This window comes from Somniosus microcephalus, chromosome 1, assembly GCF_052327205.1.
Source record: "Somniosus microcephalus isolate GS21.2 chromosome 1, FLI_Smic_1.0, whole genome shotgun sequence".
Taxonomy (NCBI): Eukaryota; Metazoa; Chordata; class Chondrichthyes; order Squaliformes; family Somniosidae; genus Somniosus; species Somniosus microcephalus.
In genome coordinates this window covers 272,038,726-272,066,256 of record NC_140987.1, presented here as the reverse complement: position 1 = coordinate 272,066,256, position 27,531 = coordinate 272,038,726, and the positions used below count along the sequence as shown (strand labels likewise).

The 27,531-nt window shown below is 47.5% G+C and overlaps 1 protein-coding gene across 3 annotated transcripts; it reads right to left on the bottom strand.

The window, feature by feature from the left end:
• Positions 1 to 506: 506 nt before the first annotated feature.
• nipsnap3a (nipsnap homolog 3A (C. elegans)) lies at positions 507 to 27,288 on the bottom strand. Of its 3 annotated transcripts, XM_085993364.1 has the most exons (7): positions 26,940 to 27,288; positions 26,535 to 26,636; positions 18,160 to 18,367; positions 8,743 to 8,901; positions 7,295 to 7,444; positions 2,876 to 2,962; positions 507 to 762 (listed from the first exon to the last, which is right to left on the bottom strand). In XM_085993364.1, the coding sequence occupies exons 1-7, from the start codon at positions 27,021 to 27,023 to the stop codon at positions 686 to 688; spliced, it is 867 nt and encodes a 288-aa protein (XP_085849490.1). In that variant the 5' UTR covers positions 27,024 to 27,288; the 3' UTR covers positions 507 to 685. The 3 variants fall into 3 exon arrangements, with proteins under 3 accessions (XP_085849490.1, XP_085849500.1, XP_085849508.1); XM_085993374.1 differs by lacking the exon at positions 26,535 to 26,636 and having other exon boundaries at positions 26,940 to 27,284; XM_085993382.1 differs by lacking the exons at positions 26,535 to 26,636; positions 26,940 to 27,288 and adding an exon at positions 25,743 to 25,897.
• Positions 27,289 to 27,531: the final 243 nt, after the last annotated feature.

Here is a 27,531-nt window from a genome sequence, read left to right as displayed (position 1 = left end):
TAACTTTGCTTGGCTAACCTTGTGCCAGGCACCCAAGCTGACACCTAGCCTCCACCATAAAATTGACGGTACACAATATGCGTACTGCCACCAGATCACTCACGACCTTTTGAAAGAACTCCAATAGTCCTTGTGTGATTTTGCTACCACAATTCCTGGCCAAAATGGAGATGATTGGGTAATTCCCCCGTCAATCACACCTGGAGACCACACTGCTGTAGGTGACTGGGATTGATTTTACGCACAGAAATTGTATTATGTAACTATCCGCCAGTCAATGCATTTTGCTGGAGAAATAATCCTGCTTTTGTCGGGAGACTGTGCTGTAGTTTCGGTCATGAGCTCGGAGACTCCAGTCATTGGCTAACACAGTGGTGCCGATATTCACTGCGTTAAATATTCAGACTAAACAAAAACGGAAACGTGGGATGAAAATCTGCAAATGTTCAGGAGATTAAAAAAATGTAAGTGATGGAAAATTCAAATATCTCACAGCACACAATAGATTAAAGTTGATCTTTTATTCTGATCAGTGCAGCCATTAAGAATACAAAATAAAATCTAGCTCTTGCTAAAACAACACACAAGCCACATGGCTGGGCCCTTGAATTCAGAGGGATCATGTATCACAGGCACCATTCAAAGGAAAACAAGCACAACTAGCATCAGTTTCCAACGTGTGGAATCATTTCAGAGGTGAATAAGGTGTCGGAATTAGGAGTTTGTTACTCTGGGAAACCAGGTATGAGGCACTATCCCTCACTGTAAAGAAAAGAGACTGCGTGTTAATATCCAGTAAGGTTTAAAACTTATCAACACAACACGTCGCAACATGGGCCCAATAAGATGTATGCTTTAAATTAGGTAAATGTCATTAAAATGGATGCACTAAAACAATTATTAAATCAGGAACCACAAAAACATTTCACACTCATTCGTAAGCATACTTGTAATTATCTAGATTTAACTAAATCCAGTGATTGTAATTATATAGAAATATACATAAGCATTTTCACCACAACTCTGTACACTGCCCCATGAGTCAATGTCTGGGCACACCATAATTTTGAGAGTTAAAATTTAGGTTTTTATAATTAACTTGTTTGTGGTAATAAATGATAAGAGGCATAGAATATAAGAGCAGGGAGGTTATGCTAGAACTGTTTAAAACACTAACTAGGCCACAGCTAGAGCACTGCGTACAGTTCTGGTCACACTACAGGAAAGATGTGATTGCACTAGAGAGGTATAGAGGAGATTTACGAGGATGTTGCCAGGAAAGATTAGATAGGCTGGGGTTGTCTTCGTCGGAACAGACGAGGCTAAAGGGAGATTTAATTGAGGTATAAAATTATGAGGGGCTTGGATAGAATGGATAGGAAGGACCTATTTCCCTTAGATTTAAAGTAATTGGTAGAAGGTTTAGAGGGGAGTTGAGGAGAAATATTTTCACCCAGAGGGTGGTGGGGGTCTGGAACTCGTGGCCTGAAAGGGTGGTAGAGGCAGAAACCCTCATCATATTTAAAAAGTACTTGGATATGCACTTGAAGTGCCGTAACCTACAAGGCTACGGACCAAGAGCTAGACTGCTCTTTTTCAGCCGGCATAGACACGATGGGCCGAATGGCCTCCTTCTGCGCTGTAAATTTCTATGATTCTATGATTTTACTGGGAATCTAAATGTTTCTCTAATTTTATACTGAACTTTGATAACAAGCACTCACAGAACACACATATTATATAACATTATATAGCACAGAAACAGGCCATTTGGCCCAACAAGTCTATGCCGGTTCTGATAGTCCACACGAGCCTCCTCCCACTTTACTTCATCTCAGCCTATCAACATAACCATCTATTCCTTTCTCATTCATGTGCTTATCTCGCTTCCCCTTGAATGCATCTATGCTATTTGCCTCAACAACTCCATGTGGTAGTGAGTTCCACATTCTCACCACTCTCCGAGTGGAAATTATTTTTGTTTAGGCTACAGTTGCTTTCATGTCGATGCAACAGTATCAAGTGCACACTGATTCAAAGGGAGAGTATAACTCGAGTCAGATTCCGATTGAACTTCTGAGCACGCAAGAACCAGTCCCTCTCCCGGTCGAGGCCCGGAGCCCAGTGTAACGGGAGTTGAAATCAGGTTCAAAAAAAGTGCTTGGGTGATCCACTGGATTTAACGGCCATTTTATAAACAAAGATACAATTTTAGGGACATGTAATCGAAACAACTAGTGGGACGCGGCAGACAATCTATTCCTGAAAATGCTAGAAAGATACAGATACCAGAACAGACGGGTCAATCTTTCAGGCTTCTTTAGAACTGTAAAAATGATCACTTTAATAGAATCAGAAAAAAGGGGAGGGGAGAGATATAATCAAAGGAGTAGACATTCTAATAGTTATTAGAAGAGAAGTGGAAGATTGTTAGGATTATTTAAAAGATCACCTCCAGTCAGATAACTGGAAGAATAGGAAGACAGAGAAACAAAGAATGTGAGAGTATCTAAGGTAGTAAGAGAAACACCCAAGGAATAAAATAGGCGGCATATAGTGGCACCACTATTCCCGGCCAGAATGGAGATGATTGGGTAATTCCCCCATCAATCATGCCTGGAGAAACAAGCCTGCTTTTATCGGAGATTGTGCTGTAGTTTTGACCATGAGCTCAGTTTGCTGTAGTTTGTAGCGACTCTTTTTAAATAAACTCTGTTTGTTGTAAAATAGACTATTTACTGGGAGTCCTGCCGTAAGTCTTGCCCTGCCTGCAATGATGTCCATTCTGGCCGGGAATAGGGGTGTCACTGTATGCAGCTTTATGTTTTTGAAGTCTGTTCACAGTACGCCATATGGGGAGAAAAAAAGTCCTTACCTGCTGCCACCACTCTGCCATCTTTATGTGCCCTGTGCCTTCCAGAGGCTCGAGTATCACCATTCTCATGCCACCAGAGGACATAGACTGTGAAATAACACAATGGCAAGTTAGAACAAATACAAGGTGGGGAGGAGAAGAGGGATGAGAATTAATAGATATCTTGAAACTGGGGTGACGGTGGGTGGAGAGGGGCGAGGGGAGACATTCAAAATTTCTTTGTTCAAAAAACAGATTTGATAACTAACTTCTTTTAGACACATTGTGGTATTCAATTGCCTTCATTGGCTGACGCAAACTTTATTGACCTCCCAGTTCCCAAATTAGGACCTGTCACAATCACAATCAATGGTCATGCAGTTCTTTTGCAGGGCACACAACGTGCCTACAAAACGGACAATCTCACCATTTCGAGTGCATTTACATGGCAACTTTAGTGTTCACTGTGAAACAGTTCCTGCTTGGATACTAAAGTTGCCGTATAATTCTGGAGTCGGGGCCTAATCGAATGGGAGAGAAGAGCTGCTGGTCTCCTTGTTCGCGCGCTGCTTTGATCTGACGCTACATGGGAGCATGACTCCAGCACGGTGTTAAAACTAACCCGAGACAACTTCATTGCTTAGAGTGCGTGCGGACACAGTGCTCTTTGAACATTACATGTTAACCACTGGTGGCTGAGCGCCAAGCAGGCGTGTGACCGTGCATTGTGTACAGCCCCCTCTCTCCAGGCCGCAGAACTGTCGTTCCAGCCACACAGCTTAAATGCAATATTGGCCAGATGGAACCTGCACTGCAGCAACGGTGTCAGACAGGTACTGGAGCATAAATTCAGCTTTAGACTGCTGCCTGTAAACATTCTAAGATACAACGCAGGCAAAAACAGGTCATCAATCCAGTTGTACTTTCCTGGTGCAACAGTATCTGACTAAAATGAAAAAAAAAAGAGTTTTGTAATAAACCCAACTGCAATGAGCCCTGGCTTAGAACAGAACAGACAGAGGTTCAAAGCTGGCTCAGTTCTGCACTTTATAGTATACTTAGTTGATCTTTATTCCATTTACTGGCTGCCATGTGCATTATTTGGAACTGTGTACAACTCCAATGCTATAATTCAACTGCTACGATATTGAGCAATCTTTATAAAACATTAAAACTTGATTACTGTTACACATCCACCGGGTCAACCCTGTTCAGCAATGGACTCTACCGTAGTATTTCCAGCATTACAACAGTGACTACACTTCAAAAGTACTGCATTGGCTGTAAAGAGCTTTGGGATGTCCTGAAGTTGTGAAAGGCGCTATAGAATTACAAGTCTTTCTTTCTTTACAGAACTGCAGGAAACCAGGTACATGGCCTGCTCTCCATCCCCAGCACACAGATTTTAAAATTCTCGTCCGAGTTTATAAACTTCGCTATGACCCCTGCCAACGCTCACCACTCTACTGACTCTGATCTTCTGTATATATTTTTTTTAAATTGATCTTTATTCCGTTTACTGGCCGCCCCTTGCACATCATTGTAATTGACGTGTGGTGAAGATCATATCCATTGTGCCCCTTAGTGGGCGGAATCCGTATTGCGACTCTGGGAGGAGATCTTCGGCCACTGGGAGAAGGCAAGGGAGGAGGATTCTTGCGATGACTTTTCCTGTGGCAGATAGCAGGGAAACTCCTCTGTAATTACCGCAATCGGACCCGTCACCTTTCTTGAAGATGGTCACAATTACGGCGTCTCTGAGATCCCCTGTCATGCTCTCCTCCTTCCAGATAAGAGAAATGAGTTCATGAATTCACGACAGTAGTGCTTCTCCACCATGCTTTAGTGCCTCGGCGGGGATTCCATCTGCTCCTGGGGCCTTGTTGTTCTTCAGTTGTCGGATGGCCTTTTCAACCTCATGCCGGGCTGGGGTTGTGCTGAGATGGTGGCGGGTAGCATGCTGTGGGATGGAGTTGAGGACACTCGTGTCGAAGACAGTCGTGGTTAAGGAGATCTTCGAAGTGCTCCTTCCAGCAGGCACTGACTGCTTCCCTCTCCTTGAGGAGTACCTCTCCGTTCTTGGCCCGCAGTGGGGAAGGGCCTTGGGTGCTTGGGCTGTAGATGGCCTTGACTGCGCTAAAGAATCCACACACGTCGTGGTTGTCGGCTAGCTGCTGGATCTCCTGCGCTTTCTCCACATGATCTTCACCGCACGTCAATTACAAGAGAAATGCAGGGAACAGCACCAACCGCTGTACATGGCCTTCTTTGATCTCACAAAGGCCTTCGACACTGTCAACCGTGAGGGATTATGGAGTGTCCTCCTCAAATTCGGCTGCCCTCAAAAATTTGTCACTATCCTCTGCCTGCTTCACGATGACATGCAAGCCGTGATCCTGATCAATGGTTCCACCACAGGCCCAATTCATGTACGAACCGGGGTCAAGCAAGGCTGTGTCATCGCACCAACGCTCTTCTCAATCTTCCTTGCTGCAATGCTCCATCTCACCCTCAGTAAGCTCCCCACTGGAGTGGAGCTAATTTACAGAACAAACGGGAAACTGTTCAACCTCCGTCGCCTCCAGTCCAGATCCAAAGTCGTCCCATCCTGTCATTGAATTACAGTATGCAGACGATGCTTGCGTCTGCGCTCACTCGGAGGTCGAACTCCAAACCATCGTAAATACCTTCACCGAAGCATACGAGAGCATGGGCCTTACACTAAACATCCGTAAGACAAAGGTCCTGTACCAACCTGCCCCCGCCACACAGTGCTGCCCCCCCGATTATCAAAATCCACGACAAGGCCTTGGACAACGTGGACCACTTTCCATGCCTCGGGAGCCTACTGTCAACAAGGGCAGACGTCGACGACGAAGTCCAACACCGCCTTCAGTGTGCCAGTGCAGCCTTCGGTTGCCTGGGGAAGAGAGTGTTTGAAGACCAGGACCTCAAACCCGGCACTAAGCTCATGGTCTACAGGGCAGCAGTGATACCCGCCCTGCTGTATGCCTCAGAGACATGGACCATGTACAGCAGGCACCTCAAAGCACTGGAGAGGTACCACCAACGCTGCCTCTGCAAGATCCTGCAAATCCATTGGCAGGATAGGCGCACCAACGTCAGTGTTCTTGCTCAGGCCAACATCCCCAGCATCAAAGCTCTGACCACGCTCAATCAGCTCCGATGGATGGGTCACATTGTCCGCATGCCCGATACGAGACTCCCAAAACAAGCGCTCTATTCAGAGCTCTGGCACGGCAAGAGAGCCCCAGGTGGGCAGAGCAAATGCTTCAAGGACACTCTCAAAGCCTCCTTGAAAAAGTGTAACATCCCCACCGACACCTGGGAATCCCTGGCCCAAGACCGCACAAAGTGGAGGAGAAGCATCCGGGAAGGCGCCGAACACCTCGAGTCTCTTCGCCGGGAGCAAGCGGAAGCCAAGCGCAGGCAGCGCAAGGAGCGCACGTCAACCCAAGCACCCCACCCACCCGCCCCTTCAACCACCGTCTGCCCCACCTGTGACAGAGACTGTAGGTCCCGCATTGGACTCATCAGTCACCTGCGAGCTCATTTTTAATGTGGAAGCAAGTCATCCTCGGTTCCGAGGGACTGCCTAAGAGATTGTGAGTACACAACTTCAGTATTACATTTTTACTGCAATACTTGAGTGAATCTATTTCTAAAAATGTCAAACTCCATTGGTGGCAGATCCTCCAATCACGCCTTTGCCTCGTCATGTCTCCACTCTCAAAAGCCTCCTCAAAACCTACCTCTTAAAAACCGCCTCTTTCTTCCAAAACTCCTTCCCCATTAAAGTACATTTATCGATGCTTTGCTCTGTTAAAAGCAAAATGCAAGTTGCTGCTGAAGAACCCCATACAGAGCTTGAACTTGCCCCTTTAAGCATTAAAGTACAGCAAAATGTTGAATATTGAGTGTAAACCTACTCAATGACTCCCCTCTTCCCCCACCACCACCACCGCCCCAGCAAGTCAGGTCTGACTGAATTATACCCGGATAATTGCTAGTTTCTGTACAATCTCTGCTATTACTGCATGTTCTATTTAAAAAAACACACACAGTTCAAACAGCAGGGCCCTAAACTCCAAAACCAATGGGTTACAGAAGTCTTAAAACTTGCCATTTAAACTTGTATTCCTACTTCAATGAATGCTGCTAGTTCTTGTTTAGATTGGTTGGACCAGTCACAGGCTGTCAAAGAGCATCTCTCAAGCAGCCAATCCCAGAGCAGTACTGAGGGTCAAAGTGGAAAGGTTTGTGGCCTAGGCTATCCAAGTATTACAGAAACCACAATGGCAGAAATGAGGGATCTAACAGAAGGGAATACACATGAGAAGAAACTTATATTAAGTAAATTGCCTTTACTTGTGGTGTTACTCCATTAAATAGAGTCTGAAGTTTAAACATCTGTTTTACCTTTGTTGAGTTCGCCAATTTCACTGTGGAATACCCCAATTAGTTCGCAATACCCCACATTGTCATGTGCGCTCACAGCTTTTTGGAATGCATCCCCCCATACAGCAGGTCCACCTGGCACCATCTGGTAACTTATTAATTCATATATACCTGTTTGGAATTAGTCGCATTGAAAGAAAAATTATTCAACAAGCAAACACAACGCATTAGACAGAATGTTACTGCACAGAAAGAGGCCATCAAATCAATCTGTACGGGTGTTCCTTTCCACAGATAATTAAAAAAAAACACAAATGGAGTCCTTGGTTTTGTATCTAGAGAATCAGAATACCAAACCAAGTAGGTAATGAAATTTACAAGACCTTAATTAGGTCACAGTTGGAGTATTGGGCACAGTTTGAGCATCCCATTATATGAGCAATGAACCCTTCAAAGACATCTCCTTTCTAGACTCCAAGAAAAACAATGTGCACAAACTACAAGTCTAACATATACTCAAGGGTTCAGTTTCTCAAAAAAAAGTTGTCTACTGAATAACTACAGCATTATGCAGATATTAGGAAGATAGTTTCATGGGGGTGGGGATACCAGAATATGGATCGAAGAGACATAATTGGTACTTTACTGAACTGGGAGTAATTCTGAACTCAGCCATTGCGACTGATAGAATTCAGCTAAACGCCAAGATCTGATGCATTGGTTACATTACACCTGGAATTTCACACCACATTTTCAATGGCCACAATGTAAATAAGCAATGGCGCTGCTGAATCAAAAGTGGATCCAATTGCACCTGTGCCAACCAAAAGTAGTGATTGTCAACATAAAAATGATCTGTTACTACAGCATAAGATGAGGTGATAGACCCAACAAGCCAATGCATGGCATGATGTCATGACATCCTAACATGAATTGGAGCTAGTCGATATCTGATTTGTGGAATCAGGTATCATACCTGTACACAGATACGACATATGCCAATCAGATGATACAGTAGCACACATAATGGGCACTCCAAGTTCCGGTGAAACTCATTACACCAAGACACATTGAATATATGATGCATGCATATTAGTGCTCCAACTTTTCTACGAAGTCAAGAATGTGCAATTTGTCTAATTCGTATAACCTGGTTTGCACAAATCAGATGGAATTAGCTGATCCACATCACAGTTTGGGACACAAGGTGGCAGGTTAGATGCAATAATGCCATTACTCATCTAACTTTCAAACAATTAACCTGTGGTGACACCAATTGTTAAAACACAGTCTTACTTGCTGGCTGTCTTAACTGCTTTGGACTTTAAAAAAAATGTTTGCGATGAGGATAAACAAGGGAGCTTTCTGGTGCAATCAGTTACATCATTCGGTCGTCAACTTTTGACCTTGGGCTTGGGCTTGAACTAGCCTAGACTAGACGAGGACAGAGGTCACATTAGGATGCTTGCCTCCTTTTGGCACTGTGCCGATCTCCACCCATGGCACCAAGTAGACGGTCTCGCTGGTTTGACTGACAAGCATTGGTAGCATTTTTGAAATATAATTTTGTTGCCATTCCTGTTCTTTCGCCAGGGCTTCTCGAACTCCTGCTCGGTCCACGTAACTGCCTAAGGAAAAATTACTTTGAAGTACTCCATTATTCACACATATAATGTATTAAAAGTCTTACACATAGCACACACCTCCTCTACTTCCAGTAAATATTACATATAAATCCCATTATTTACACCACACCTGGCTATCAAGTTTAAATGATAGCACATACACACACGTACACTTATCATCCAGTCCTCCCAGCTCCCAATTTGCAGCTCAATGGTAGGTGGTGGTGTGGCCCATAGGGTCACCATTTTTTGACCCTGGAAATGGGCACTGGAGTGTACTCCTAAACTATTTGTTTTTAATTGTTAGGAATGCAAGAACAGGAGTAGGCCATTCAGCTCCTTGAGCCTGTTCCGTTACTCAATTAGATCACTGCTGACCTGTACCTCAACTCCATTGACCTGTCTTGGTTCCATAACCCTCGATACTCTTACTGAACAAAAATCTGTTGATCTCCGTCTTGAAAGCTCCAATTGCCCTAGCAACCACAACCTTTTGAGGAGAGAATTCCAGATTTCTACTCAATGTGTGAAAAAGTGCTTCCTGATTTCTCTCTTAAATGGCCCAGCTCCAAAATTGTGCCCCCTTGTTCTGGGCTCCCCAATCAGAGGAAAAAGTTTCTCTCTATCTACCATATAGAATCCCTTTATCATTTTAAAGCATCTCAATTAGATCACCCCTCAACCATCTAAACTTAAGGGAATACATATCCTCATAATTTAGCCCTTTAAACCCCTGTATCATTCTGGTGAATCTGTACTGCATCCCCTCCAAGGGCAATATATGTCCTGAAGTGCAGTGCCCAACACTGAATGCAGTACTCCAGATGGGGTCTGGCCAAGGCTCTGCACATCTGAAGCATCACTTACTCTCTTTTGCATTTCAGCTCCCATGAGGTAAAGGCCAACATTGAGTTGGTAATTGGTTGGGAGGTAGGAGACAGAGATTAGGGATAAAGGGAATCTGCCCTAATTCACGGGATGTGACAAGTGGTGTTCCCCAGGGATCTGTACTGGGGCCTCAGTTTTCCACCATATCAATGACTTGGATGAAACATGACAGAGTCGATTATGTTTGTACCTGTGCACTAGCTTTTAGTGAATTACATACATTTTAAAAAATTCGTTTGTGGGATGTGGACATCGCTGGCAAGGCCAGCATTTATTGCCCATCCCTAATTGCCCTTGAGAAGGTGGTGGTGAGCCATCTTCTTGAACCGCTGAAGTCTTTGTGGTGAAGGTGCTCCCACAGTGATGTTAGGGAGCGAGTTCCAGGATTTTGACCCAGTGACGATGAAGGATCGGCGATATACTTCTAAGTCAGGATGGTGTGTGACTTGGAGGGGAACTTGGGGATGCTGGTGTTCCCATGCACCTGCTGCCCTTGTCCTTCTAGGTGGAAGAGGTCACGGGTTTGGGAGGTGCTGCCGAAGAAGCCTTGGCGAGTTGCTGCAGTGCATCTTGTAGATGGTACACACTGCAGCTACGGTACGCCGGTGGTTGAGGGAGTGAATGTTTAAGGTGGAAGATGGGATGCCAATCAAGCGGGCTGCTTTGTCCTGGATGGTGTCGAGCTTCTTGAGTATTGTTGGAGTTATACTCATCCAGGCAAGTGGAGAGTATTCCATCACACTCCTTACTTGTGCCTTGTAGATGGTGGAAAGGCTTTGAGGAGTCAGGTGGTGAGACACTCGCCGCAGAATACCTAGCCTCTGACCTGCTCTTGTTGCCACAGTATTTATGTGGCTGGTTGTGGTAAACCACTTTTGTCGTTCACTATCGTTACACTATAGTTATCACTGTTATATCGTTACTCTATGGTTATCACTGTTCACACTGTTGTATCACTATACGAGGTCGCCTCTTGTCACGCTGTTATACCTGGGCTGACCACTGCTGACTCCGCCCATGGCTCCACCTACCTGCCCAGGTATAAAGGTGGTCGACTGGCTGGTATTCCTCCTTGTTGGATCCGATCACCCACGAGGGTGGGCTCTGTTATTTAGCCAATAAAAACCTATAGTTACTTTCTTAACTCGTCGCTTTTCATTGGATGAATTGATAGGTATATCAATTTTATTGGCTAAATTTTAAAATGTCGACACTTGAGCAGTCAAACGACCAGCCAGACGCCCAGCTACAACAGCCACAGCAGCCAGCCTGGCTGCGAGCCCTCCGACCACCGTACCTGGATCTAAACCCACAGGCAGCAAACTCAGCCCTCGACTTCGAACACTGGCTGAGCTGTTTCGAATCCTACCTGGGAGAATCCGGCGTGCCTCAGAAATCCATGCTAAGAGTTCTGACCGCCCAAGTGAGCCCTAAAGTATTCGCACTCATCCGGGACCTTAGAACATACGAAGCCGCCATCAACCTGCTGAAACAACAGTACCGGAGCCCGGTAAACTCCATGTATGCCAGACACCTCCTAAGATCCCGCCCGCAACAGCCAGGAGAGTCGGTAGATGAATTTTTATGGGCGCTACAAGCACTCGGCAGGGACTGTGACTTTAAAGCGGTATCAGCGGCAGAAAATACTGAAGATAATGTCCGCGATGCCTTCGTGAAAGGCCTGCGGTCCGACTACGCACGGCAAAGACTTCTTGAAGCAAAGGACCTTGACCTGAACACAGCTGCAGCCCTCGCTCGCTCCCTAGAAGTGGCCCATCGGGACCTCGAGGCGTACTCCAGGTACAGTAATTTGCGACCCTGGGACTCGGGACCGACCCTGACCGCGATACCCCTCGCAGCGCCGCCCCTGGGACCTACCTCTGCGTCGGCGTCCCGGACCCGATCGGGACCGCCACCCCCGGTACCGGCTGCGACTTCGGACCCCCGTGATCGGGCCGCCGGCTGCTTCTTCTGCGGCCAGGCGAAACATCCTAGGGCGCGCTGCCCAGCGAGAAACGCGACGTGCTCAAGCTGCCTGAAGAAAGGCCACTTTGCTAAGGCCTGCAGAGGCCAACAGAGATCAACAGAGGCCAGCAGTGCCTCATGCGAGTTGTGGGGGCGGCCATCTTCCATCAAGGCCACAGATGCCAGCATCCCCACGTGTGAGTCATGGGGGCGGCCATCTTTGATCCAGGCAACCAACACCAGCAGTGCCTCATGTGAGTTGTGGGGGCAGCCATCTTCTCCGCCATTTTGTCCAACCTCGTGGGCGCCGCCATTTTACCCTCCACGCTCGACCGCCACCTCGCCTCCGGACTCGACCACCGCCTCACCCGCAGACTACGGCAGCTCGCTGAGCCACACACTAGCCTCCGTCACACTGGACCAAGCCCGCCCGCACCACCTGTCCAAGTCCATGATGGACATCAAAGTAAACGGCCGCACCACGACCTGCCTGTTCGACAGCGGAAGCACGGAGAGTTTCATCCACCCAGACACGGTGAGCCACTACTCCCTCACTGTCCGGCCAACGCGCAACCGGATCTCGATGGCATCGAGGTCCCACGCCACAGACATCAGCGGCTACTGTGTCATGACCCTGTCGGTTAAGGGCACGAAGTATAAAAATTTTAAACTCCTCGTCCTCCCCCAGCTCTGCGCTGCCGTCCTACTAGGGCTGGACTTCCAATCCCACCCCCAAAGCGTCACTCTAGCATACGGCGGACCCCTCCCCCCACTCACAGTCGACAACCAGCAGCCTTTAAACCGCCCACCGCGTAACACCTGCGGCCTATCCACCCTCAAGGTCCCGCCACCTTCCCTGTTCGCTAACCTCACCCCCGACTGCAAACCCGTCGCTACCAAGAGCAGGCGGTACAGCGCCGGGGACAGAGCCTTCATTAGCTCTGAGGTGCAGCGTCTCCTGAAGGAGGGCATCATCGAGGGGAGCAGCAGCCCCTGGCGTGCCCAGGTCGTGGTCGTTAAGACCGGCAATAAAAACCGCCTGGTCATCGACTACAGCCAGACCATAAACCGGTACACCCAGCTGGACGCATACCCCCTTCCCCGCATATCTGATATGGTCAATCAGATTGCACAATACCGAGTATTCTCTACCATCGACCTTAAGTCGGCCTACCACCAACTCCCTATCCGCCCTGAGGACCGCCAGTATACCGCCTTCGAGGCGAATGGCCGCCTCTACCACTTCCTTAGGGTTCCCTTCGGCGTCACCAATGGGGTTTCGGTCTTCCAAAGGGAGATGGACCGGATGGTTGACCAGAACGGGCTGCACGCCACGTTCCCCTATCTAGATAACGTCACCATCTGCGGCCGCGACCGGCAGGACCACGATGTTAATCTGGAAAGATTCCTCCGTACGGCCCAACGGCTGAACCTCACCTACAATAAGGAGAAATGTGTGTTTAACACCTCGCGCCTTGCCATCCTCGGCTGCGTAGTAGAGAACGGAGTCATCGGCCCCGATCCCGAAAGAATGCGCCCCCTCATGGAGTTACCCCTCCCCCACTGTCCAAAGGCACTGAAGAGAACCCTGGGGCTCTTCGCCTACTATGCCCAATGGGTGCCCAATTATGCGGACAAAGCCAGACCCCTCATGAAGTCCACATCCTTCCCCCTTACGGAGGAAGCGTGCGCTGCCTTCTCCCTCATTAAGGGAGACATTGCTAAGGCCACAATGCACGCGGTGGATGAGTCCATCCCCTTCCAAGTGGAGAGCGATGCATCCGACTTCGCCCTAGCCGCTATCCTTAACCAGGAGGGGAGTCCGGTGGCCTTCTTCTCAAGGACCCTTCAGGGCCCTGAGATCCGACACTCGTCGGTCGAGAAGGAGGCCCAGGCGATTGTGGAGGCTGTACGACGCTGGAGGCAGTACGACGCTGGAGGCACTACCTGGCAGGCAAACGATTTACCCTCCTCACCGACCAGCGTTCGGTCGCTTTTATGTTTAATAACAAGCTGAGGGGTAAAATCAAGAACGACAAGATCTTGAGGTGGAGAATCGAACTCTCCACCAGGTAAGCTGAACGAACCCCCTGATGCTCTATCACGAATTACATGCGACAACGCGCAAATTGATAGACTTCAGACCCTCCACAACGACCTCTGCCACCCCGGAGTCACCAGACTTTACCACTTCATTAAGGCCCGCAACCTGCCCTACTCCATCGAGGAGGTCAGGACCATGACCAGGAACTGCCAGACCTGTGCCTAGTGCAAACCGCATTTCTTTAGGCCGGACAGAGCAAGCCTGATCAAGGTCACCCGCCCCTTCGAGCGCTTGAGCATCGATTTTAAGGGGCCCCTCCCGTCCTCTGACCGTAATGTGTACTTCCTCAACATTGTTGATGAGTACTCCCGTTTCCCCTTCGCCTTCCCCTGCCCAGACATGACCAGTACCACGGTCATTAAATGCCTGAACGACCTCTTCGCCTTGTTCGGGTTCCCAAACTAATTACATAGTGACCGGGGCTCCTCCTTCATGAGCGAGGAACTCCGCCAGTTCCTACTAGCAAGAGGTATTGCTGCAAGCAGGACCACCAGCTACAACCCTCGAGGGAACGGCCAGGTGGAAAGAGAGAACGCGACTGTATGGAAGGCCGTCCTCTTAGCCTTAAAGTCGAAGGGCCTCCCAACCTCCCGCTGGCAGGAAGTCCTCCTGGCAGCACTGCATTCCATCCAGTCACTACTTTGCCCTGCCATTAACGCCACCCCCCATGAACGAATGTTTGTTTTCCCCAGGAAGTCGACTACGGGAACCACACTACCAACCTGGCTGACCTCTCCGGGGCCCGTCCTGCTGCGAAAGCACGTGAGGGCCCATAAAACGGACCCCCTGGTCGAGAGGGTGAACCTCCTGCACGCCAACCCTCAGTACGCCTATGTGGCATACCCAGACGGGCGGGAGGACACAGTCTCCTTGCGAGACCTCGCACCCTCGGGCATTCCGGAGACACCACCTTCACCCCCCCCCCCCCCCGATTCCAGCTCAGGTAGACGGCATGCCGGAACCCCACGAGCCCTCGCCGACCACGCAGACACCAGCATCACCACCGGAGAATACAACACCGCCGCTGCGACGATCGGAAAGGCTTACGAGGCCTCCGGACAGACTGACATACCAGAACTGGTAGTACACATCACCCCGCCGGACTCAAATCTAAACAAGGGGTGAATGTGGTAAACCACTTTTGTCGTTCACTATCGTTACACTATACTTATCACTGTTATATCGTTACTCTATGGTTATCACTGTTCACACTGCTGTACCACTATACGAGGTCGCCTCTTGTCACGCTGTTATACCTGGGCTGACCACTGCTGACTCCGCCCATGGCTCCACCTACCTGCCCAGGTATAAAGGTGGTCGACTGGCTGGTATTCCTCCTTGTTGGATCCGATCACCCACGAGGGTGGGCTCGGTTATTTAGCCAATAAAAACCTATAGTTACTTTCTTAACTCGTCGCTTTTCATTGGATGAATTGATAGGTATATCACTGGTCCAATTAAGTTTCTGGTCAATGGTGACTCCCAAGATGTTGATGGTGGGGGATTCGGTGATGGTAATGCCGTTGAATGTCAAGGAGCGGTGGTTAGAGTCTCGCTTGTTGGAGATAGTCATTGCCTGGCACTTCTGTGACGCGAATGTTACCTGCCACTCATCAGCCAAAGCCTGAACATCGTCCAGGTCTTGTTGCATGCAGGCATGGACTGCTTCATTATCTGAGGAGTTGTGAATGGCACTGAACACTGTGCAGTCATCAGCGAACATCCCCATTTCTGACCTTATGTTGGAGGGAAGGTCATTGATGAAGCAGCAGAAAATTGTTGGGCCTAGGACACTGCCCTGAGGGACTCCTGCAGCGATATCCTGGGGCTGTGATGATTGACCTTCGACCACCACAACCATCTTCCTTTGTGCTAGGTATGACTCCAGCCAGTGGAGCGTTCCCCCCCCCCCCCCCGATTTCCATTGACTTCAGTTTTACTAGGACTCCTTGATGCCACACTCGGTCAAATGCTGCCTTGATGTCAAGGGCAGTCACTCTCACCTCACCTCTGGAATTCAGCTCCTTTGTCCATGTTTGGACCAAGGCTGTAATGAGGTCTGGAGCCGAGTGGTTCTGGCGGAACCCAAACTGGGCATCAGTGAGCAGGTTATTGGTGAGTAAGTGCCGCTTGATAGCACTGTTGACGGCACCTTCCATCACTTTGCTGATGATTGAGAGTTGACTGATAGGGCCGTAATTGGCCGAATTGGATTTGTCCTGCTTTTTGTGCTCAGGACATACCTGGGCTGTTTTCCACATTGTCGGATAGATGCCAGTGTTGTAGCTGTACTGGAACAGCTTGGCTAGAGGCGCAGCTAGTTCTGGAGCACAAGTCTTCAGAACAATAGCCAGTATGTTGTCGGGGCCCATCGCCTTTGCTGTATCCAGTGCGCTCAGCCGTTTCTTGATATCATGTGGAGTGAATCGAATTGGCTGAAGACTGGCTTCTGTGATGGTGGGGACCTCAAGAGGAGGCCGATATGGATCATCCACTCGGCACTTCTGGCTGAAGATGGTTGCAAACGCTTCAGCCTTGTCTTTTGCACTCACATGCTGGGCTTCACCATCATTGAGGATGGGGATATTCATGGAGCCTCCTCCTCCCAGGGACACGCAAATCTCTCTGCTCCTACACAGTTCCTAGACTCTCGCCATTTAGAAAATATATGAATGTCATTCTTGCATCCAAAGTGGATGACTTCATAATTCTCCACATTGAACTCCATCTGCCACTTTTTTGCCCACTCACTTAATCTGTCTATACCCTTTTGCAACTTCCTGCTCCCATCTACACACTTGCCGTGTCTCCTAACTTGGTGTCACCTGCAAACTTGGATATACAACTCTCTATTCCTTCATCCAAGTCATTGATATCTATGGTGGAAAACTGAGACCCCAGTACAGATCCCTGGGGAACACCACTTTGTCACATCCTGCAAATTAGGGTAGATTCCCTTTATCCCTAATCTCTGTCTCCTACCTCACAACCATTTAGCAACTCAGGTCACCAGGTTTCCTCCAATTCTGTGCGCTTTTATTTTTGCTAATAATCCCTTCTACGAAGCTTTATCAAATGCCTTCTGGAAGTCCGTATTAGCAACATTCACTGACTGTGACTCTGTTTGGCCTCAGCCCTTCCTAATTGCCCGACTTCAGGACCAAACAAGGTTCCTCTGCTCCTTAATCTGGATTGCTCCTGCCATAAACACAGTCATGCCAAAAAATTGGATTCATCAATTCACTCATCCCGCAAGCACTGTGCAATGAAAATGAACAATGGCTTCACAAAATATGTTCTTTTTCAGTAAAAATTAAGGAAAGCCTGCACATAAATAATTAGAGCATGGAAAGGGGCCATTCGGCCCATCTTGTCTGCTGGGTCTCTGCAAATGTTTCCTTTTTAAAGTAGAGATCCAATTCCCTTTTGAAAGTTACTATTGAATCTGCTTCCACCACCCTTTCAGGCAGTGCATTCCAGATACAAAAACTCACTGGGTAAAAAAAAATCCTCATCTCCCCCTGTTTTTTTTGCTAATTATTTTAAATGTGTCCTCTGGTTACCGAACCTCCTTCCAGTGGAAACAGTTTCTTTCCATCTACCCTATTAAAACCCCTCATAATTTTGAACACCTCTATTAAATCTCCCTTTAACCTTCTCTGCTCTAAGGAGAACAATCCCAGCTTCTCTAGTCCCTCCCCATAATTGAAGTCCCTCGTCCCTTTGAAAAACAGGTTAGCCATGCTCTAATTTTGCTCCTTTCTGGTCTCACGAAGCCAAGCTCTGCAACTAAAGGAACAGCTTCCAAGTCTCCATGAATACACCATTTCAGCCAGACACTAGGACACCTGCACGAGCAGCCCTCTCTGATGCCACCTATAGGGAAGAAGGAAAAGCCAGAGTTCCACTCGCCACCTTTCAGTGCACCTGAGATTAGGAACTCAGCAGAGAGGTGGGCTGTGGTAAAATACACTTGTGTCCAGTGTTCCCTTGAAGCTGCGTGGCTGTGCAGTGCTCTGGAGGTCCCACGCAGCTGGCTCACCGGCTTTTAAAAAGGGAAAAACTGCGCATGCGCAGAATTTTGAATGGGCCGCACAGCCTGTTGAAGGGGTCGTGCGGCCCAAAAAAACTTAAGAGGGAACATTGCTTGTGTCCTACCTCCTCAATACTCTACACAATTGCACTCCAATGCAATATGTCACTACACCCCGAGACAGTGCAATTTCTACGTCTGAATGGAATAACACAGGCTATTAAAAAAAAATAAACAATCATTCTCTTTGGAATATAATTTATTTTCTTACCATATTTCCAAATATGAAAGACTTCATTCAGATGCCCAATTTCCACAGACCAGTAGCCAATTAGCTCAGAATGGGCAGTACGTAGGTGAATATTATCTGCTGTAAGCTTCAAAAAGTCAGCCAGCTTCCCTGGCTGTATGGTGTAAGTGCGGAATTCATAAAGAGTGCCATCTTGCTGCTGGGCTCCTGTGGAATTTTTTACAGATCTCTGGAGGCAAGAGAAGGGAATAGCGCATATTTACAGGGAAACATCCAGATGTGGCTTTTCTACATTAGACCTTCACACCATCACCCAACAAGCCTTCTCCCCATGCAGCATCTGTACAGGAAGCAAAGCTTGTGCTGAAATCTCTCTCGCACACGCAATTAATTTACATCACAGTATCGTCAATATGCACACACACCATTTTGGCGCTTTGAAGGGGCCTCAAATTAGATCACGGTTACCCAATCCCCACTATTAAAAAAAAACTTTATACCACTTGTGTGCTCGCTCATGCATAGGATAAATTCTGTATTTAGAAGCTTATATGTGGTTAGTCCAGCCACAAGGTTACACATAGAAGATGATTTCATAGCTTTACTGCCTCCAGCCAGGTTTGTTAATTCATGCTACTGATTTAACCAACACCTCTTCAAAAAAAAACACAAGGCAATGACAGAACAAATATTACAGCCAATGAAGTGGTGAAGACTGAGAGTTAATCCAAACAATTAACAGTGGTACCTCCAATCACAGCCATGATATTGGGGTCCTTTACAGTCTCTCTGCTTCCTCTTCCACCCCAATTATAAGCAGGGTCACAGGTATACAGTCACCAAATACATCAAATTCCATTTTTATTACAGGAGGTTCTGGGATTTTCACTGGTGTTGCTGGGGATAGCATTCCAGTATTACCAGTTTTGATCGAGCCCGTTAATAACCAGGGATAGTATGGTACTTATGGTATCAGCCGTGGCTCAGTGGGCATCACTCAGAAGGTTGTCGGTTCAAGTCCCACTCCAGAGACTGGAGCACAATAAATCTAGGCTGACACTCCCAGTGCAGTGCTGAGGAAGCGCTGCACTGTTGGAGGTTCTGTCTTTCGGATGAGACGTTAAACTGAGGTCCCGTCTGCTTTCGCGGGTGGACATAAAAGATTCCATGGCAGTATTTCGAAGAAGAGCAGGGGAGTTATCCCCGGTGTCCTGGCCAATATTTATCTCTCTATCAACATAACAAAAACAGATTATCTGGTCATTATCACATTGCTGTTGGTGGGAGCTTGCTGTGCGCAGATTGGCTGCTGTGTATCCTACATTACAACAGTGACTGCACTTCAAAAGTACTTCAATGGCTGTAAAGCGCTTTGGGATGTCCTGAGGTTGTGAAAGGCGCTATATAAATGCAAGTCTTTCTTTTACTTCAAGAATTTGGTTATGTTAAAGTGAATTATATGACAGACTGATATGTTTAAATAATGGATCCAACATATGGCTTCTTTAGAAACATGTTCCATACACATAGCCATTTACTCCACCAGTCTTATAATTCATAGAATCATAGAATCTTACAGCACAGAAGGAGGCCCTTCAGCCCATCGTGCCTGTACAACTGATGTAATGGAGAATTTTTAGAAAACCTGAGTAAGACCACAGTTGGAGTACCGTGTGCTGTTTTGTTCGGCACAAAAGGAAGTATGTTGAGGTAATAGAGAGGGTACAGTGCAGATTCACTAGGATGCTGCCCGATATGAGGAAATATACACAAAGACTTGAAAATTGTAGGCTTTTTTGTTAGAACAGAGGAAATTATGGAGTGATTAGAGGTGTTTAAAATTACAAAGGGATGAAACAAGATGGATAGAATAAGGAGGACGATCTTCGTTTGTGGCCAAGACTGGGCGAGGCGTCCATTCTGCCAGCCCAATAATGTCAGCAGGAGGTCCAATTTATTTTCTTAGAGATGAAGTTTTCAGTGGTGGCAAGGGAACAGCAGGTTACTGAGGCAACAGGCAGATTAACAATGGCCAGATACTGCCGTGGAAGTCCTCATGGAAAAAGCGATGACCAGGACGGAGGTCCTGTTTCCTTCAGATGGTGACAGATGCCCCAGCAAGTTAGTCAACAGTGGTGGAGAGATGTAGCCAGGGAGGTCAATGACAGCAGCAGAGTTTCAAGGGCCTCACCAGGGTTGCCAAGGTAAGACCCCTCTTCACCTCTCTCTTACATTCTAGAGTCCTGAAACACCAGACTTTAGCCACAGCAATCCTTCCCCTCTCCAGCTTCACAAGCCTCTCCTTCAATTACAAAGGGACACTTCACTACACCTTTTTCTGCTTGCACTCTCACACTCAACATCTGTTACTGCCCTCACAATGACTTCCCCGCTCTTGTCCACATCTGCAGCTTCTTCCTCTCAGCATGCACACTATGCTAAGGTGCTTCAGGCACCTTCATAACCCTTCAACAGGACAAATGGTCATCAGGGTGCATTCTTCTTGTAAGTGAAGCTGGCACACAACTGGAAGAGACCTGAAGAACAAGAGGAAGTCCTGCTATGTTGCAAACTCTGACTGCAGTGGAGGATGCCACCATCACCAGCTGACAGAGCACACACATCTCTGGAGATAGCGAGCTTGGCGGCCATGCAGGTAAGGCTGCTTGAGCACTTTTCTTTCCATTTTTCCTTCCATTTAACGCTTTAGCCCTCACGAAGCAAGGCAACCTGGATCTGCATTGTGCTGCCACTCATCTGCTAATACTAACCCTTACAATTTCATTGCTAAACTTTCTTTCTCTCCCCTTTTGCTAGGTCCTTCAGACAACTTGGGCCTTGGAGCTGAGAGACAGAGGGGGTTGGGGGGACAACACAACCACCTCGACCCCCCGAAGATGCGCTGTCACTTGCTCAGCATCACAGGTAGTATAGTTGGTTAGAGAGATCACCGCTGGGTAATTCACTGAACACAAGAGCAGGTCCAAGTGGAAAGGACAGCCCAGGAAATGACATAGCGAGGTCAAGCTTACATAAGAATATAGGAGCAAGAGTAGGCCATATGGCCCTTCGAGCCTGCTCCACCATTCAATAAGATCATGGCTGATCTTCAACCTCAACTCCACTTTCCCGCCCGATCCCCATATCCCCTAGAGTCCAAAAATCTATCGTACTCAGCTTGAATGTACTCAACGACTGAGGATCCACAGCTCTCTGGGTAGAGAATTCCACAGATTCACAACCCTCAAGTGAAGAAATCTCTCCTCATCTCAGTCCTAAATGACCAACCCCTTATCCTGAGACTATGTCCCCTAGTTCTAGACTCTCCAGCCAGGGGAAACAACCTCTCAGCATCTACCCTGTCAAGACCTCTCAGAATATTGGCCCAGAAATTCGGGTCGGGGGCTTCTCGTGGGTGCAAGCCCCCGACCTGCACTTACCTAGCGCGCCGGCCGCTGACGCCTGGGCCTGCGTGCATTTCTGGTCTGTGGCCCGCTGCAGCTCCCGGCGCACTGTGCTTGCGTGATCCAGCGGCGTAGTTAGTGCGATGAGCCGGCTGGGATCATGTGAGCACTGGGCAACCAATCGGAGGTTGCAAAAGGTCATTCATGAGTTTGATAGTAAGAACTGTCAAACTCATGAAAACTCCGGGCACCCAAAACAGTACTTAAACTTCAAATAAAAGTTTAAAAAAATCCCACTAATTAAATGAACTATTAATAACTGTAAAAAACTAATTTAAACAATTAATCAAATTTTTGAAAAAAAATTTAAAAAAAAAAATCGGGTCTAAAAATACACTTACCTTACTGTAAAGTCTTTAAAAATAATAAACCTGTGGAAAAAAATTTCTAACTTTAATTAATAGACCACTTACCTTTTAAAACTAAGTACTTACGTCTGGTTTTTAAATGTGCAAAAAGTGGAGGCCTTTACGCACGGGCAAACCTGTCAAAAAACCGGAAGTTCAATGCGCACGCGCTGCCTCATACGTCGCACGCGTTTCACCTCTTAACCCCTTTGTTCAGGGGACCGGAAGTGCCGTTTTCCCGCGCATGCTCTGTGCATGCAAGAAACCGGCACTTCCATCGGGTCCACGCGTGGGTACTCCGTCCGTACTCACGCGTTGGGTCCAGAATTTCTGGGCCATTATATATTTCAATGAGATCACCTCTCATTCGTCTAAACTCCAGAGAATATAGGCCCATTCTACTCTCAGCTCTGCTGAAGAGGAGTGATGTGCAGACTTTAGGGACCCACCCTTCAAAAACAACATGCTTTCTGCGCACCAGCAATTGCTCAGTGGCTTGGACTACCTGCCAAGAAGCATCCACAACATGCCAGAGATTCTGCAGGAGTCTGCTACCAACTTGTGTGGGGTTCTGGTGCATGGCATCGGCACTCTTCAGTCAACCCTGGAGTGTGTAGTCACCTCAATGGATGCTGAAGCGAGTCCCTCCTTCTAGGTCTCTGTGGCACCAGCAGTTGCATCGCTCAGGGATGCACATACCGGGGTCATACAAACTCTCAACTCCATGAGTTCCTCTGACTTGAACAGGCTAGTTGACCAAATGGACAGAGGCTTCAATTCCCTCTCTAAACCTCTCCACCTCTATCTCCTCCTTTAAGACGCTCTTTAAAACCTACCGCTTTGACCAAGCTTTCAGTCATCTGCCCTAATCTTTCACGTGGCTTGGTGTAAAATTTTGCTTCTGTGACCCGCCTTCGGACATTTTACTATGGTAAAGGCACTTTATATATGCAAGCTGTTGTTGAGTTGCCTCAGGGGTGTCTTACAGTCTGCTCCCCCGCAAATCAGTGGGAGCGCAGGCGTGAAATGGGAGTGGAATGTGTTTGCCCTCTCGCAGGAAGCAGCTCTATACCCTTGCCCCTCCCTGAACTAGTGCCCACTCTGGTGCCAGAAAACTAGCTGGGCCAGACAGCACTGGCAGCTGCAGAGATGCTGCAGTGTGCAGTCGGGCCCTCTCAGGGCTGAGCTCCTGGCAGTCGCTGATCACAAGCATCTCAGGAGCCCTCAGCTTGAGCCAAAGCAGCCTTCCACCTCCCTTGCTGAAGTCCTTGGAAAGCACCTTGTTGCAGTAATAGAATAGGTAAGAGATCAGCTAATAAAGGCACTATGATCTTGCACATGAGCGATAATTTGTAGGCAAGTGTGTCAAAGTTATAATTTTTTTTAAACCTGTGTGTGTTCAGCGTGTTCCTGTAGTCGCTGGTGATCCTGCAATGTCAGGTGAAATGAACAACAGATGTAATTCATGGCAGATGTCATTTATTGAAGGCTAATAAAATGGGGCAGGCAGGGATTGTACAGCTGAACTGCTCTTCAATGAGCTGCAGGCTGGTGTTGGAGCCCTCCCGATTCTTCATCATCCTCAATGTCCCCAGTATCTTCCTCAAGATCCTCACCCAATGATGGCTCCATGTGCTCTCCCTGTTGCAGAGCAAAGTTATGCAGCATACAGTAAACCGCTATCGTACAGGACATTCTTTCTGGGCTGCACTGGAGGAAGCCCCCAGACCTGTTCAGACAGCGGAGTTGTTGCTTGCGGACTCCCAATAATCTGCTTGATGAGGGCTCCAATGCCAAGCATGGGTTCCCGAAAGGAGTCATAAGCCATGTGTACTGGGGACAGGCCTTGTCCCCAAGCAGCCAGCCTCTCACTCTGCAAGGGCAAAGAGTTGGGGGAAGGCAGGAGTGGAGCACTGGTGCAAGATAAAAGCATCATGGCAGCCGCCAGGAAAGTGGGCACAAACCTGCATGATGCGCTGTTGGTGAGTATGCACCAGCTGTGCAGAGACGTTAAACAAATATTTTGTATCTGTCTTCACAGTAGAAGAAACAAAAAGCATATCAAAAATAGTGGGGAACCAAGAGGCTAATAAGAGTGAGGAACTTAAAGTAATTAATATCAGTAGAGAAAAAGCACTAGAGAAACTAACGTAATGCTTTTTTTAAAATAGCTTCAGAATCTGTCACATTAAAAAGAAAAAAAACTTCTACAATTGCAGTTTCTCAAACCTGCTGTGCTTAATGTGTGTAAATGATGGTTTAATGGCTTCAAACTTTAATTTTCACAACAAGATGATAAAGAGGGACTTAAAAGAAGGGAAATGGCGTATGTTCCAAATGATCCTCAGCCCCCGATTTTGTGCACGCTGATTTCTGCTGGTCTCATGACAGTTTTTTTACATAACCAGCATCCGCCAATGAATTCCCAGGAAATTTCTGCGCATGTTGCTGTCGGAAAAATTGGTGTAGAAACTGGCATCAACTTTAGCCTAAATCTGATTGAGAATATTTTGTCTCAATTTGAGTGTGTGCAGGCTGAATGAGTGAGGCAGTCAATTTTCAGATAGTCAGTTTGCGTTACACAATCTGCCTCTGACAAGTGTCAACCGTGGCTCAGTGGCAGCAATTTCACCTTAGTCGGAAGGTTGTGGGTTGCAGTCCCTTTGCAGAGACCTGAGCCCATAATCTAGGCTGACACTCCAGTGCTGCACTCTCAGAGGTGCTAAAACGAGGCCCCATCTGCCCTCTCAGGATGCAAAAGATTCCACGGTACTATTTCAAAGAGCAGCGGAGTTATCCCAGAGTCCTGGCCAATATTTATCCCTCAACCACCATCACTATTTGGTGCTTGTGGGAGCTTGCTGTACGCAAATTGGCTGTTGCATTTCCTACTTTACCAGTGACTACATTGGTCACCTTATCTGAGGAAGGATGTTCTTGCCATGGAAGGAGTTCAGCGAAGATTCACCAGGCTGATACCTGGGATGGCAGGAATGACGTATGAGGAGAGATTGGGTCGATTGGGCTTATACTCGCTGGAGTTTAGAAGAATGAGAGGGGATCTCATTGAAACTTATAAAATTCTGACAGGACTGGACAGACTAGATGCAGGAAGGATGTTCCCGATGGTCGGGGAGTCCAGAACCAGGGGTCACAGTCTAAGGATAAGGGGTAGGCATTTAGGACAGAGATGAGGAGGAGTTTCTTCACCCAGAGATTGGTGAACCTGTGGAATTCTCTACCACAGAAGGCAGTAGAGGCCAATACATTAAATATATTCAAGAAGGAGTTGGATATATTTCTTAAGGCTAAAGGGATCAAGGGGTATGGGGAGAAAGCAGGGACTGGGTACTGAATTTGGATGATCAGCCATGATCGCATTGAATGGCGGAGCAGGCTCGAGGGGCCGAATGGCCTACTCCTGCTCCTATCTTCTATGTTTCAAAAGTACTTCATTGGCTGCAAAGCACCTTGGACATCCTGGGGTCGTGAAAGGGGCGATATAAATGCAAGTTCTTTAACTGAGCCAGCTAAAGTATTGTACTTCCTTGTTACAAACTGCCACGCTCCTTAAAAGTGGCCACAATGCACCAAACTTACTACCTGTTTGAAATTTCAAATTATTTCAGTATCTTTTTAATTTCACCGGTTAAAAAGAATGAACAGAAGCTTTTTTTTAAAAAAGTCAAACTTTATAATGGAAGAAAGTCGGATAGTGTGGCGGTACCACCGGGTGTCTCTTACTTATAATACATAATTCCCTTTAACTTAACTATGTATGTATATAACTTACCTGTTCGGGCCGTTGCCCCTTTAAGAACGCGACGTAACGTGGTGACGTCACATCGCGCATCACGTGACTCACGAGACACGAGCCGGCCCAGCTCGGCCTCTCGCTCCCGCGGCGGCCGCCGGCCCGGTTCGGCCTCCCGCTCCCGACTTCGGCCGCAACGGCCAGCTGCAGTGCCGGGCTAACGCGCTGACGTCATCACGCACATCACGTGACTGCCCTAAGTGCGGGCAAACGTGGTGACGTCACGACGCGCATCACGTGACCGCCCCAAGCGTGGACAACGCGCTGACGTCATCACGCACATCACGTGACTGCCCTAAGCGCGGGCAAACGTGGTGACGTCACGACGTGCATCACGTGACCGTCCCAAGCGCGGGAAAACGCGGACAACGTGATGACGTCATCACACAATCCACAGGACTGCGAACTCAGTCCTCGTGGCGTCCTCGCTGGGGAAAGACCTACTCCAAGGCTCTCCTGCATCCATCTCTCTTACCTGCTGTATTTCATCTGTTTCCTGTACCTACCTGTTGGAATTCGGTTATTCTTGAATTAAAGAACTTCTTGATTGTTCTCCTGAAGTCGAACTCGATTATTTAGGAGGAATTCGTCCAATACCTACTTAGGTGAACCCGAATACCTACAATAGCTTATTTTCTTTTTTTTAAAGAAGGTGCAATCTACAACTAAACAGCCAGTTTACATTATAAGCTTTCATCAACTGATTTCCCTCACTAGTCCTGGCTGGAGAGTCTTTTAAGTGCAAGGTTTTCTTCGAACACACTCCCTTACCCAGCGCCTGGATTCCCAAGAAATGCTACGTGCGGCTGGTCTGGCTCCACTGCTCCAGGACTGCTGACGTGCTTCACTGCATGCAACCTGGAGTAACCTTTCCTGTCCCAACAAATAATTCTCAATGTCAACTTCACAAATCATCAAAACTATTTAAAAAAATACACATGTTTATTCCATCTAGGACAATATGCGAGGTAAAGTATTTCTGGGTTATGCAAACTCTACAATCAGAAAACACAAGCCAAAATTAATTGCAAACTACAAGAACGTCAAAGTAAGTTTCGAGGTCAGAAGAAAAGGTCAGAGGTTGCAAAATGACAAGGGTTTTGACCTTCAAAAAGGACACCCCTTTCAGCTCCGCTCCGCCCCTCCCTCCCCGCGTTGTTTTATTTACTTTTTTACCTGCTGTCCCGGGTTACCGGAGAACAGGAGGGACCGGGCAGCGGCTGCATGGATTCTGCTCAAAGTGCTCCTCAGGCTGTACATGGCAATGGGAAATGGAACGCGGAGAACAATGGATTCGAACGTTGCGACAATGGGTTGGAACGTTGCAATAATGAGGATCGAGCGTTGCGACAATGGGTTGGAACGTGGCGGCGGCGGCGCCTGCTGCTGAACGTTCCAAGCCGCCCGGACTCTTCCCCCTCGCTCCCGGGGTGGCAGTTCACTGACCAACCGAATGCATTTGTCGCTTTCCTCAATCAAGCCGAGCCCGCGTACGGAAGCCGAGCTGTTCCACACTCACGCACAGCTCTTCAGGATACCCTAGATGCACACTATTGCGCCTCTCTTGTGTATTTCAACCCCCTTTCAATGTTAGTTGTAGATTTTTTTTAATGTATTTTTGAGCATCTATTATTTTTGGAGGGTGAACTGATTATTAGGAGAGGTGCTGTTTTTCCTTTTAAATAAAACTTGTAGCAGAGATGCTAACTGTTACGTCCGTGAATAATTGAGACACGGACAGCAGGAGTGAACAAAATAAGTCTTTACT

Coding starts and splice junctions, on each gene's coding strand:
- nipsnap3a (XM_085993364.1), bottom strand. CDS start 27,023: ATGTACAGCCTGAGGAGCACTTTGAGCAGAATCCATGCAGCCGCTGCC. Junction 8,902..18,159: donor CTTTCATATTTGGAAATATG/GTAAGAAAATAA, acceptor ATTTTTCCTTAG/GCAGTTACGTGGACCGAGCA. Junction 2,963..7,294: donor AATTGGCGAACTCAACAAAG/GTAAAACAGATG, acceptor GTTATTTCACAG/TCTATGTCCTCTGGTGGCAT.